Consider the following 13,589-nt stretch of genomic DNA (forward strand, 5'->3'; position numbering starts at 1 on the left):
CGTACACCGCGTTCCTGTCACACGTCCCCCTCTGTCGCCATAAAATCATTCCACCACCATCTCCAGCGCTCCTCCCCACCTCATAGTCTCAAGTCATCGCCCAACAATGGTTTGGAACCCTCTCATCACCAGTCTAACACTAACACCAACCCCTCCTCAGTCTTCTCCCTCACCCAATCCGGACTGCAGGAACTTATGCGCAAATCTGGAAGCGTCATTTCCACCGAGGTGGGTCGTGGACCTTTCCCGTGCAAGCGTATTCCCACCTGTTTGTCGTTAGCATGCGGAAGGGTCGAGAGGCTGGTATTTATGTCATCTAAGTAGCAGTAGGAATTGCGGAGACCGACAAGTCCTCGTAATTGCATGTACACTTATACTAACACCACAAAAGCTGAGTTGAGAGGAATCCTCTTTGTCTAACAGGAGATTAAGAAGGCGAACAACTCGAGTCAGCTTTACCTCCTCGTCCCAAGTAATTATCCAGTCATAATGGCAGTCGGTGCGGAACGCGAGAAGGCGGCCGCAGCGGCGGCGGCGGCGGCTGTGACAGTGAATGAAGCAACAACAAGAAATTTGTTGGAGAGGTTTCAATTGACTTCAGCGCCGACACCACAACAACAGCAGTCGCTTCCGTCTCCGCAAATAACAGTGGAGCAGCAGCCACAGCAGCAACAGCAATCGCAGACTCAGCAGAAGCAGACTGTAATGCCACGAGCGCCAAGGAAGAATAGCACCAATATCCCACCAATGCTACTGCAGTCCCTGAAGGACGTTGTCCCGTCCCTCGCATTCAGGGGTGAGTGGAAAGTTTTAAATTGGTGGATTTAGGATTGATGGTAGCTGAGTGGATGGATGAATAGATCTGTTGGTTTGATTGCCATCCTTTGAGTTGAGTGGGGATTTTTAACTTGGCTTTTGCGGCTTCATCATTTGGTGGAGGCGTAGGCGGTTTACAGTAGGCAAACCCTAGGGTTACTTGCGCGTCAACCCCGAAGTCGCCTGGCATTAGGCATACCTAAATCTTTGAGTGATTTGTCGCTAGGCTTGAATTACTACTTCTAGTCGACGTTTTGTTCCGCTACTCTGCCTCAGTAAAATGTTTTACCGAAAAGTTGACGAGGCGCTTTTGCAACACTGGAACCCAGTTAAGCTTCGTATAGCCAACATGCTCAACTCATGTATTGCTCCACGACTACTTTGTGGCGGGTGGGGTGGGGAAGGGGCTTAAAAACAGGAGACGAGACAGTAGGTGGGCTCATTCATTAATGGGGCCCTGCACCGACGGGCTGACGCATCTGTGCAGGCCCTATACAGCATACAAACAATCGCATGCGTTTTACTAGTGCTTCACAAGTTGCAACAAGTCAATGCAGCGAGCAGAACCGAGGGCTGCGTGAACTCTCTTGGTCACCTGATGAGAGCACAACCAACCTGAATGATGCCAAATTGCTGAATGCCAAACAGCGCCAACTGGTGCTAGGTTCACTTAATCAACTAGACCTACTGTTGAATATGTAGACTTCCAAGTGGTTTAAAAGGTGGATTGATAGGCGCACGATTGGCCGTAGAGGTGAGAGAATAAAGAATAATGACTTTTTTGTCCTGCCTTTTTCACTTCTCTTGGGCAGACATTCTGGAAAGCGGAGGAGGCGTTTCTTCAACTCCTGGTAGTGACAACAAAAGCGATGGTGGTGGTAGCGGTAGCACCACCACTACAACCAACCCTCTCCCGCGCCTCTCCTCTATTGCTTTTGCCTACGGTTTTCCCTCCACCAACGATCATCAATCAGCCTCCGCCCCTCCCTCCTCCGTCAATGCCACGGAGGACAGAAAAAAATCCGCCGATCCCACCGCTGCCCTTCTTATCTCCCCACCTCAGGCGTCACAGGCGCCACCTTCAGCGTCAACATCGTCATCCTTCCTCCTGGATGACTATCGCGGCGGCGGTGGTCCTCCGGAGGTGAAAATTAAACCCCCTCCACCGTCAACTTCAGCCACCGAGGCGGGGCTCTGTGTGGAGGGACTTTTGGGCTCCGATTCCAACGGTAGTCGTACGTTTCATCTCTGTCGCCCCCTTCCCATGTCAGCTATTGTCTCATTTAGACGCAGTGTAGTGTCTGTAGCAGAATCAATTCCGGCAGTGGTTTTGCTTTCCCTTCGGAAGTTTAACTAATGCTCAAAAAGCCATTTTGATGTGAAAAAGCTTGCCAGTACAGATTAACCATCTCAGCGGTGCTAGCTTTCTGACTTCCGCATGCTACCACTGTTTCCATGCTCAATCCGATTCCGAGGCTGTGATGCACAAAATCCTACTTTTCCCTGTCAAAGTGCGCTTCCTTCATCTCAATGCTTCAACCTTTTCAACTCTTCTGTGGTTGTCAAAACCAGTCTTGTCTTGGTCCTGATACGGCTGACTTCACTGTCTCCCCGTACAATTTCGAGAGGGCTTGGACGTCAATGAGACGTTGCATGCGCTGAGGTCCTCTTTGATTCGCTTAGACCGTTAAAATGTCTCCCTGTTGGTAGCGAAACCCCCCATCACCGTGGGCTACGCGATGATCTGCGATAGAACACACACTTTTGAAATCCACTTTTCCTTGTAGGTATGCCCACTGTTGCATCCTTCTTTATAGTACTGTTGAGAGAAGGTTTGCGGGGTGCTCAAAGCAACCGCAAGGTTGGTAAATTAGCGCTGGCAGTAGTCTCACCTCCAGGGGTGTTTTTGCAATTCTGCCAGGAATTGATTGACGGCTACGTCTTTAGAAGAGCCAGAAGACCTTGGAGGCACAAGTTGAGCTAAGAGCAGGGCTCTATGCTACCGCTTTGGCGCCCGAATTTCGGTGGGCTGTGAGCTCTTCCATTGCACCCTTCCACGTTTTCTTGAGCCTCATCCCTACCACTTCCTGCGATCACTCTTCCCCGTCAGTCGTTACAGCACTGTGTGCGAATCTGAGTAGACCACGGTGATGGTGAGCTTCGTAGATCCACTTGTCGACTCCTGTTTGGGATCTGTTATCTGGCAACGTCCAACACTGAGCGCACCCTTTTTGTGGGAGCAGTCACAAAGATTAGGAGGCTCCAACCCCCCTTCACCATTTCATTCCTACTCCTTCATGCGTTTCTTGCTACTGTTGTAAACACTTCCTCTTCTTGTCCCCGCCTCGCCTCATTCGTGATGCGGAAGTAACGATTGGCCTTCTTCGATGCGGTCGTCCTTCTGGAGTGGATGTGTTCAAGCTGTCGGTAGCGTCGTGTCCCCAGTAATCCCGCGTAGACACTCGGTCTGTTCAGCAGAACAGGCCGAGTCACAGGCAATTGGCAACGTGGTGCAGTTGGCCAATGTTCATACTTGATGTTGACTGTGATTTCCTGGCGTAGATGACACTGAATGACGCCTTATTCGTAGTTGTCAATCAGTCATGTTGGTGAGAGCTTGTGAATTGTTACAGCGATGCCACCAACACGTTTGTGGACGTCTTCGTCACCTCGAAGTCATCGAATTATTCTCATTGTCTTCTTCCTCTGGAAGTCAACGCTGACGGATTCTGACGTGTGGGGAGCGCTTTCCACGTAGGAGTCGTGAAATTGCAGGCGAGTCGGAGGTGATGAAACCACCTTCGTTATCACGTCCATGCCCACAGCTTTGTCGACAAGGCCATGGCACCGGATCTGACGAATTTGAAGGGAATTATCCCACATTCTCTTCCATCAGGACCACAGGCTTCGTCATTCGAATCAGACGTCGCGGCGAGGATAGAGCTTGCGTTATGATGTGCGATGCCTCCAATTATGGAATTTTCTCTTCCCGATGTTCCAAGCTGGAGAATTCGCCCACTTTTTCTTCATTTGTAGAGGATCATAGAGTCGGTGTAATCTTCCCCACATCAAACGCCTCAACAACTTCCACTTACTGCAGGGCTACTTCACCTCCAGATGGTTCATCACTCCTACAGAGGTCAAAGTTTGCGTTGTTGGTAAAGGCCTCCTTCCACTAGTCACGCTGTCCGTGGTCGTGTTGTTCTTTTCATTGAGGAAAGCGACTTTCCGGTGGGGCAGAGTCGACACACCATCAATGAGGAGGCTGGCTACTTGCTTGAGATAGCCTCAAATCACTGTTGTTCCACCCGAGGTAGCTGCGCTCCCTTCTTCCAGCCCAATGCGTGATGGTGCCGATCGACTGACCACCGAATTTCTTCCTCCCGTGCTCGTTTTGAAACCGTTCCACAGCTTCCACTGACGGCGTATGGTAAATTAGGAAGTGGGAAGGGCATCGTTCTTTCACCTCGTAGACACTCGGCTGGAGTCTTGACAACGCCCCCTCCAATCGTGCAACAGCCTCCTCTCTACTTGGCTGTTCTGCTGCCACTGCCGCGTGATGCTGTGTCCATCACAGCCACCGACACTGGTGGAGTGAAGTGGCTAAGTTGTCTGGCCTATTGACGACGCCTCGTGGCAGTGTGGGCTCGATTATAATTTGTCTCCCCAAATGTTGGTGTAGCTATCGGTTCAACGCCTCCACAACCCCTGATCCAATCACTTAGCGAATGCACTCGAGTGTTAAAAAACTGCAGCACAATTTCTTTTTTTTTTTGCAGCCTTATTCCTCGCGGCTTGTTAATGCTTTGGCAAAGTGTGAAATTCCAACGTGTCTGGTCTTGTTGGAAAGCGTATCCCACCGGAGTGCTTAACATCGATGTTATGGGGGTTGATAAGTAGATTCCCAGACTGGTTCAGACAAATCGTGAAATCACGGTAGTGAGGACTTCTCCACAAGTTCGATTCCTGCATCAGTTCTGCCTTTTTTTGCTTAAATCTTGTATAAATTGTCCACTGTCCGCCCTGTTGTGAAGGTTCCTCACCACCGTGAACATTGACGGTCAAGGTGGTGGTGGTGGTGATCACGGAATAATTGATCTGTATCTCGAAAATTATTCCGAATCAAGGCGATTTGACGATGAGCAAATGATTGTTTACCCCCCAAAGCTTAGCATAACCAGTCGTTCGCGAGACCTTCAATTGGAGCAACTTCCGGTTGCTGCTACCGCCGACCTCTCTTGTCATGTGAATTAATGATGCTGTAACTGACCTCAATGCTTTTATGCAACTGGTAAACTGTTTGCTTAAACTGCAATCAGTAACAGGTCCCTCAGGCAGCCTGTGGAGGCCTCTCTTTTCCCACTCAGATCGCCTCATTCTTGGCTGAAGTTTATTTTCTTGGTTGACCCCAGTCTACTTAAATTGGTGTAAGTAGCATGCACCGCCTTTTAGTGATGGCCATTCCATCCCATCCGTGATAACTAACTGTTGGTCAGGGGAATGCACATTCTCGGGTCGGTGCGGCCTCCTCTGAAATAGTGACTGGGTAGCCCACTCAAGTCCTAGCCAGTGACAGCCCGCGAAACTCACTATTTGATCAGGTCATGTGACCTGGCAGTCTACTTATATCCAAATCAGTAGTAAATGGGACGGACAATCAAGCCAACAGTGGCGCCGTTTGGTGGGATAGTCTACTTAAACTAAAATGAGTAGAACACAGAGACGGTGTCAGGTTTTGTGGATAGAAGGGGCAGGAAACTTAAATTTGAATTCTTCATGGCAGTCTTCTTCTCCAACGATTCACCTCCCACCCGAAATTACATGGGCCGGATGGGCGGCGCCGGCAGCGGTGGTGCTCTCGGTGGCGGTGGCCAGGGCAACCAAACTGGTGGCGATTCAAAGGATATTCGACGACGAGTCAGCCACAATGAGGGTGAGTTGCCCCAATGCGCTGCTACTACTACTACTAACTAGCTGAAAGTCGGCGGCATGATCAACCTCCTCCCCTCCCATCTTGTGTCTGCTAGTGGAACGACGACGTCGGGATCGAATCAACACGTGGATTGCCGCACTTTATAAGCTTCTTCCCCCGGAACAACAGGCAAAATCGCAGTATCAGAGTAAAGGTGTCGTGCTGAAACGCGTCTACGAGTACTTCCAGAACTACGACTCCAATATCAAGACGGTGAGTGTCTGCTGTGGGTGGAGCTTTCCATATCATTGGTTAATTATTGGTCGATTGAGATGTTTGATCTTTTTGATAGCTACGGGAGGAAAACGCCATATTCAAGCAGGAGATATGTCGTCTGACACGGGAAAACCACATTCTTCGCGACAGCCTGAAAGCGCATTTCCAACAACAACAGCAGCAGAGTGCGACAGTGACGACGGGGGTGTCCACACCATGCGAGGTTTCCCAGGTGCCATCGCCTTCAAAACGGTCGCACTTCTCAACCGACTAGGGAGAGCCATTCATTCAACCCTCCTTTCCCTTTTCTCCGCTACCACCTTGTCTGACATTAGTCTTTCATGTCACTCACCTGCCCAGCCATCCATCCACCTGTCAAAGCGTTCGTTCGTTTCCTCGCTCGTTCGTCCGTTCCCGTGTGTGTGTGTATGTGTGTGTGTGTGTGTAATCTACTGGGGGTAACGAAGAGGTCATTCGCACATCCGTTGGTTTGTTATCATCCCCTTCCTTCCTGCCTACCTGTCTATGTCCACCTTTTCCCTTTCTTTCCCCCTTCCTTTTGCACTTCTTCCTTCCACGCCTGTCTGAGCAATGACGGATATTGACAAAGCAACCAACCAACAAACATTTGATACCACAATTTTAGCGCTGCTTGACTTTCCCTTCCCTCGTATTTGGTGTGGTGTGTCTATGACGGGGTGAAGAGTCGAGAGGGCATGCGAGTCCGGAAGTGGATTTGTTGTTCGCCCACCGAAGGACTGGGAGACACTCGGCCTGGATAATCGAGAGGGTCTGTATGTTCAACGCCATGCCCCCGACAGCCATTCATCGAGACGGGAGGGGTGCTTGTTGGACATTCCACATGCTGAAGGTTTACAGAGGCCAGTGCTATGACCAGCCGCCACGGCTGCGATTGTCATTCGATAACACTCTATCCTGCTCGGAGCATTGGTAGGGGGACCTCGTCACCCGCCGATCATTGCGTAGACTTCCTCACCACCCGTCGCCCATGTCGAGGAATCCCGGTTTGGTGTCAACGTGCCACTTATCACCAGTCAAACTAACGGAGTGACTACCACAGTCATCGCACGTCAATGTGGTGGTGGCGAAGCGCCTTTCTGGCAGTTTCAACCGTACCGACATCTCAAGGTCACCTGTGGCATGTGTGTGTGTGTGTGTGAATGCAGCACCGTATCCACCCAGTCAGGCAGTCAGTCAGTCGCAAACCGCGCACTTGCTGAAGGACCTCCCTAAAATGCAACTTGATGGCGTTCCACGAGGCTTCACTATCAATAAGCATCGTTTAACTTGCCGCTTCTTCTACCCATCCCCCTAACTCGGGACGAGGGGGGGGAAGAGGGGAAGAGGGGAGTGGTATCACCGGTCTGCAGTCTACAAGCCTCAAACACTAAACACCGACCTATCTTAAATGGGGAGGTTTAACTGTCAAATCTGTCACCAATGCTGCCACGGACTAAATGGGACTGAGTTGGCACTACACCTGGCACAGCCAAGATCAGGTTCTTCCTCTCCCCCCCTCTTTCCGGCTAGAGTTTTGTAAGGGCGGAAGTAGTTGCAGTTGTAAGAAAGGCGGAGGGGAAAAAACGGTTGTCAAAGTGGCAACGCTAGCACGGCGCAAGCACTGGCCCACGAGAGGCAAAAGGCAAGCAGGCGGGCGTACGCGAGTTGAAACGCCTTGCCACACTGGGATGTCACATGACAGCAGGGTGTCATGTGAGCGCGGGAGCCGCCCACTTCCTCTCCAACCCACGTGATGAGGTGAGGTGGGCTGAGCCAAGTGGCTGGCTGGCTGGCCGGGGAGAAGTTTGTGTGTGACTGTTTGTGGTGTTTGGCATACGGTTGTCAATCCTGCCATACTGATAAACTATCAAAGTAAAGCTCCTCAAGCACCGAAGGCGTGATGCTGTGAAGTTCAATATACCCCCACACCACGCAATAAACCATCAGTGCGCATAAGAGCCGAGCGACTACCTGGAAAGCTCCACGTCAACGCCGTGGTAGCCCGAAGAGCCTCGTTCCATAGTTCTAGGCGTCCTCTCCAAGTAAGTGACGTTAAATCAACCAAGAAGACAGAAATGGAAGTGGCCATCAGGGAGAGAAGGCTTCTAGGTCCTTGTAGATGGCCTTGCATTACAACTTTTCATTTTCCGGGTCCATTAAAGTCGGGTGAGGCTCTAAATCGAGTACTTCCATCACTCCGCTTGTTCCGCACCGCGTAAAAGTCCTCCTGACCTCACTGTCACTTCGGCGATACCAATTCAGCCATCTGGGCTACACTCTCAACTTCCATCGTGAATCTCCGTGGTCGATGTCCCCCTCTCCTACGGTTACGCGCCACCACATTCATCCGCACTCAGACCTTCTTTAAAGTGGTCGAATTCCCAACCATCTACTGTCGCCGTATCGCTCAACTAACTTCGGGGAAAGCGGTGAAGTGCTAAAAGACTCTCTGAAAACGGCACCCTCTAGGAGATGCCCTGATACCCGCAATGAAATCGATCTGGTTCACAAAAATGGGAGTTATGGTGGGTGAACAAGTGGACTCAAGGAGGCTCAAGTTTCCACGCGAATTGGCTACAATTTCTTAGTTACTCTACCGCCTTCAAGTTGACTAAAGAGTCTTTTTTGGATCAAGGAATCGTTCAAAATCTATGAGTATGCATCCTTATACTCTTCTAGAATATCTTTAGCGAAGCGAGACTCCATTCTGCCCAGGGCGAGGCAGTATGATGGAAAGCTGTGTCTTCACTTTTAGAAGCTTTATAGATCTGGAGAAGATATTCCTTATTTAATCGTCCAGACTTTAAGAGAATTACCGGAGTAGATTCCAACAGTCTTTCAGTTGCACCCTGCGATGTAAACATGACTAAAATTTACAAATAAAAACACCTACTAACACAACTTCAGTAGCGCGTTAATTCTAATCGCTAAATTGCCGAGCTTTTAAATCCACCTTAAAAAATTCTGTTTGGAATTAAAACGAGCATCTAACAACGCATTATATTTAATTATTAGCAATTTTTTTTTGAGAATTGGGACAACAGAGCCTCTTCAATGTCAGTTAATTGACTTTTCGTAATGATACCCCACGCAGTGCCGTCAGGGCCTAAACGGCCGGACGGTGGAATTATTTTGCGGCTCCTTCGTTATTCCCCTTTTGATGGTAAACCGTTAGGGCAACAACTTCACTGAGTATTCTGCCATTCTCAATCGCGAAGCTGACATCCCATGCCGCCGATTCGGGGTTGTTGAACAGGCCACCCTTCAACTACTCGCAGAAATACTTCAAGCTACATTTCTTTATTTTTCCCCAAATAATGGGACATTATAACACACTGATCGGAAATTCAAATCACCACCAACTTGTCCATATGTCTAATCTTCCTCCTGTCTCACAGGGGAAATAAATCTCCCAATCACTGCCAAGGTGGAAGCAAATTTGTAGACAACAAAAGAAAATTGTAGTTGATAGCTTAAAAATGAAGTTTAATTGATGAAACAGGTAAATTATCGCCCACAAAAGAAAATCGAGTCCTCCTTCTCCTCCGCCTTGCTACGAACTCGCCAAACTAAAACACGGATTTCCTCCTGTTGAAATACAGAAAAAAAAAGGAATTACCAAGGTGACATTTTAAATAGTCGTAACTGTCCCTCAGTGGGTGAAATTATTCACAACTTTGCAGAGGGCCACGATGAATGGGCTTAGGGAGATGCGGCAATCAGTCCATGTCAATCAGGCGGGGGGGGGGGGGGGAGGAGGGAAGGAACTGTCCTTTACCCTTAATTTGCCCTCCTTCGTGGATAATTCAAGTGTTTGTCGCAGAACAGCATCTGGCCGACTTGAGCTCCCAAGGCTGGGTTGGAGGCCTCGCCCATGAGGTCATGTTAAGGCCACCCTGAGAGAACTGGTCACTGCGGCCTAGGTGCTGGGGGGACATTTGCTGTTGAACCAGCGTCGAATTAGGGAGGCGGGGTTATTAAATTAACCTCACCCTCTTCGTGACTCACCTCAGACCCACCAAATTTGTCCTTTGAGGTTACATTACCACTCCGATCACAGGCTCTGATTCTACCAACCAACTACTTTAAAGGGGCGGGTTTTATCAGATCAGCTAATGATTTATGCTTGCAAATCGCATAGCACCGGGAGATGCATTTGTGTCAGCGTTTCATCAGACTTTTCATTTATCCCCTGCCTTGGTGACAGAGTAGCCTTTTCCATTAAACCGCAAATCAAGTGGGTAAAAGGACTAGCCGAGGGTGATACGTAAGGCGGGGATGTGGGCAGTCAAATGCGTAGTGTAAAGATGCGGAAGTTAGGCGAGTTGATTGTGTGCCAGGAAATCAGGAGGACTGAAGACGGCAAGTCAAATCAGCGTCGCAACGACTTACAAGGAGAAGAGCGTTTCACAGAAAGGAGAACGAAAAGAGTCGACTGAAAGAGGAAGACATGTTAAATCCGTGAAAGAGCGCAATGTACCACCTCCGATATGAATTTTGGGCTACAATACTACTGAAAAACTAAGTAAGTAGTTGGGATTCTGTTTACGTACTTGGATTTTTCCACCATGGAAGTACGCCTTCGTCGGGTGGAACCGGTGCACTTAGCGATGATGGCGATGGAGGCAGAAATTAAGATGAGACTGCCGTATGTCACGAGGGAGGCCAAGCCAGCGTGATAACCCAAACTGTATGGCGCGGTGTCATAGAAGATGCAGGAGGGCGCATCTTTCATCGCCTCCTCCAACGTCATCGCAGAGGCGATCGAGCCCAATGCCAATGAGACAGCAGCCAGAAACGGGATAGGGAAGTATATCTAATAAGAAAATTGAGGGCACGACTTGCTAACAATTTCTTTTAAGAGGAAGAGAACTCTGAGATTTGAGACGAGGTGATTCCACTGACCTGTGCTGCATCGTGAAGAGAATGGAAGGATGGGTCAATAAACGGATGGATGAATGCGGAAGGAACGCATGAGTGGATACGGGATAGATGAAGGTGTCAGTCAAAAACTCAAAATTTTGTTTAATTAACTTTTTTTCTTGGCTGAGATGGAAAGAACTTTAACGGGAATTCTTACGAGTGATTCATGAAGTCTTCCTTGTTTTGCTGTGGGATAAGTCAAACACCCGGTAGAGCGAACAGCTATTAGAAAGTAATGGAAGCTTTCAGGATCACCCATAATCTGCTGTTTGGACTTGCTTGCTCGTCTGGGACTGCTCTCAACCAACAGCCCTCATCCAAGGCGGCTGTTTCGACGACGACACCTCGAATGTGGATGGAATGGGATGGACCACCTCCAGCTTGCCATGTGGCGACACTCCGGATTGGCTCGTCATCTTTCAACGAGATTTTCTCTATGTCCTGATTGATTTAGGATGGGGTCCAGATTGGGTGGAAGTGAGTCGGAGCCACTCATCACTTTTACCTCCTCCTCCTCCTCTCCTTCGGTCTCCATGATAAGATTGTTGTGATTGACGTGATTGGCTCCCTCCGCAATTTGTGCCGCTACTGAACACCTCGGTGAGGTCAAAAACTGTGCTTCTTCACCCCCCCCTCCCCCACCTTTGGAAGCAGCAATGGCTACTGGAGTCAGGATCCAGCGATTTCGAGCCTAAAACCACATTTCCTTCTTGGCCAAAAGTGACACGAGTTGTGATGTCTTGACCACTTCTTTGGGTGGATGCCGCCTAGCAGCGACCCAGTCGGGTCATGCAATGACCCCAATGACTCCATTAACCACGTCTCTGGCGTCCCACAACCTCCAGGTTGCACTCATGCCAATGATGCGCACAAATGACAAGTGACAGGTGGATTTGTTACGATGCTACCCAAATACTGTGCCACTAGGTCCATGTTTACAAAGGAATTTCACCTCAAAATCGGTACACCTAATTCGCTGTTCTTCACGTCGGAAGTGGATGCATAAGCTGCCGCTTACTTGTAAACTTCCCCCGCAAACTTGCTCTTCGTTTTCATGGCGAGGTGCGAGCGTTCTTTCCTCATTTCACAAAGTCTTAGTTGCATCTGGCTGAGAGTCTGGAGTACTTCGATACGACCACTTTTTAATCACCCAATTCGTTGATCGACAATGTCCGAGAGCACAAATGCGGAGGGAGGTGAATTGGCACTCCCATAGCACCAGAAGGACAGCTGCGCCGCCAGACAGAGGTTGCAACACGATAAGATCAGACACAGCCAGCTACTACAACCACTACTACCTCCTTCGTAATTTGCCCTTACAAAAATGCAGAAATGCGGGTACGCGGTATCAAGACCTTAGATTTCAGTACAAACGCGCTGTTTAGAAGACTGCATTTGACAGAATATGAAATTTTAGACAGCTAAGCCCTCCCTTCTCCCCTCTCACGGCATGACTTAAAGCGAAAGTAGCCTGTCACAAATGCCAAAATAAGCAAGAAATGGGTAGAATATCTGGAGATAATTGCACAACTCCAATTGGATGACACAAAATATTTTCCCTTTTCTGCAACTAATAAATGCTTAGAACTTCAAGGCACCTCCGAGATCGGATAAAATTTTACGGGTGGAAATTAAGTAGGAAAACAAATAATGGCAAGAAATGAGGGCAGTGAAGCACCTACCATTTTGCGGAGAGAGCGCTGTGACCAACTCTTCCTGCCCCGCAAAGTTATAAACAAGTCCAAAACTAGGCGCGAGCCTATTGGTTGAGCAAACTGACCAATCAGGTTGGGCCAATGGATAAAAGGGGCGCAAAAATGGTCTTTGGGAGGGGAGAGGGCAATGTTTTACGATCCCTTGATGCGAGTACCTGTTTAACACCTTTTCCTAGGCAAAGTTATGAAGGTGACAGGACAAATTTCAAAGTATTTATTGAAAAAAAAAACGAATAAGCCGTTTTATTTCCCCATCAAATCCTCCGCCAAGTCGTTTGGAAGTTGGAGGGAAATTAATGCCTACATCGCGTGCTGTGCAGTGAGCGTCACCATCAACGCGAGTCAAAATATTTGGCCACACAAACGACTTCACATTCCCTTTCTTGTTGGGAAGAAGACTCGAATGTCACCCCATTTTGCCAAGGCGGTAAACAAAGGGGGACAAAGAAGCCGCAGCATTTGCTCAGTCTACCGTAGAACAAAAAGAACATCCACTATTTAAGTCGAAAAAAGAGGGAATATTGACACGACAAGGGGTTGGCATTCCCCAGAGCACTTTCATACCTTCGCATTGTCCACGTTGTGTTTTCTTTTGTTAAAAATGTGGAAAACATTTTTCCACCCGAATGGTATACAAGCTACATGCGTGGAGCGTCAAGCTGGATCCTGGAAAGTGGAGGTTTTAACGCGCACCAGTTGGGAGGAAAGCAATGCTGTTTGGTAAACAAAGGATGGAAGGGTTGCGGCTTAACTTGGTTGACACGTGAATAAGCGAGGTGGGAACGTAAAGTAAAAAAATTGAAGATCCTGTGGAGGAGTCATTGTTGGGATGGAGATAAGCAAGTTTCGGAAATTCGCACCATCCATCCATGCATCCATCCATCCTGTATCCATCCATCCATCCTGTATCCATCCATCCATCCTGT

General features: G+C 48.8%; 2 protein-coding genes across 2 annotated transcripts; one reads left to right on the top strand and one right to left on the bottom strand. All coding sequences in view use genetic code 11, as the record gives it.

The window, feature by feature from the left end:
- Positions 1-489: 489 nt before the first annotated feature.
- Positions 490-6,278, top strand: EGR_08785 (Upstream stimulatory factor; the record flags this gene model as incomplete). Its single annotated transcript, XM_024498034.1, has 5 exons — positions 490-796; positions 1,629-2,051; positions 5,600-5,749; positions 5,844-6,001; positions 6,081-6,278. 5 exons carry the CDS (start codon positions 490-492, stop codon positions 6,276-6,278), a joined length of 1,236 nt encoding a protein of 411 aa, XP_024347555.1.
- Positions 6,279-10,341: 4,063 nt separating this feature from the next.
- On the bottom strand, positions 10,342-11,364 carry EGR_08786 (hypothetical protein; the record flags this gene model as incomplete). The annotated part of the gene is made up of 3 exons (XM_024498035.1): positions 10,342-10,378; positions 10,579-10,841; positions 11,257-11,364. The coding sequence occupies 3 exons, from the start codon at positions 11,362-11,364 to the stop codon at positions 10,342-10,344; spliced, it is 408 nt and encodes a 135-aa protein (XP_024347556.1).
- Positions 11,365-13,589: the final 2,225 nt, after the last annotated feature.

The sequence above is a fragment of the Echinococcus granulosus genome, assembly GCF_000524195.1.
Source record: "Echinococcus granulosus chromosome Unknown EG_S00119, whole genome shotgun sequence".
NCBI lineage: Eukaryota > Metazoa > Platyhelminthes > Cestoda > Cyclophyllidea > Taeniidae > Echinococcus > Echinococcus granulosus.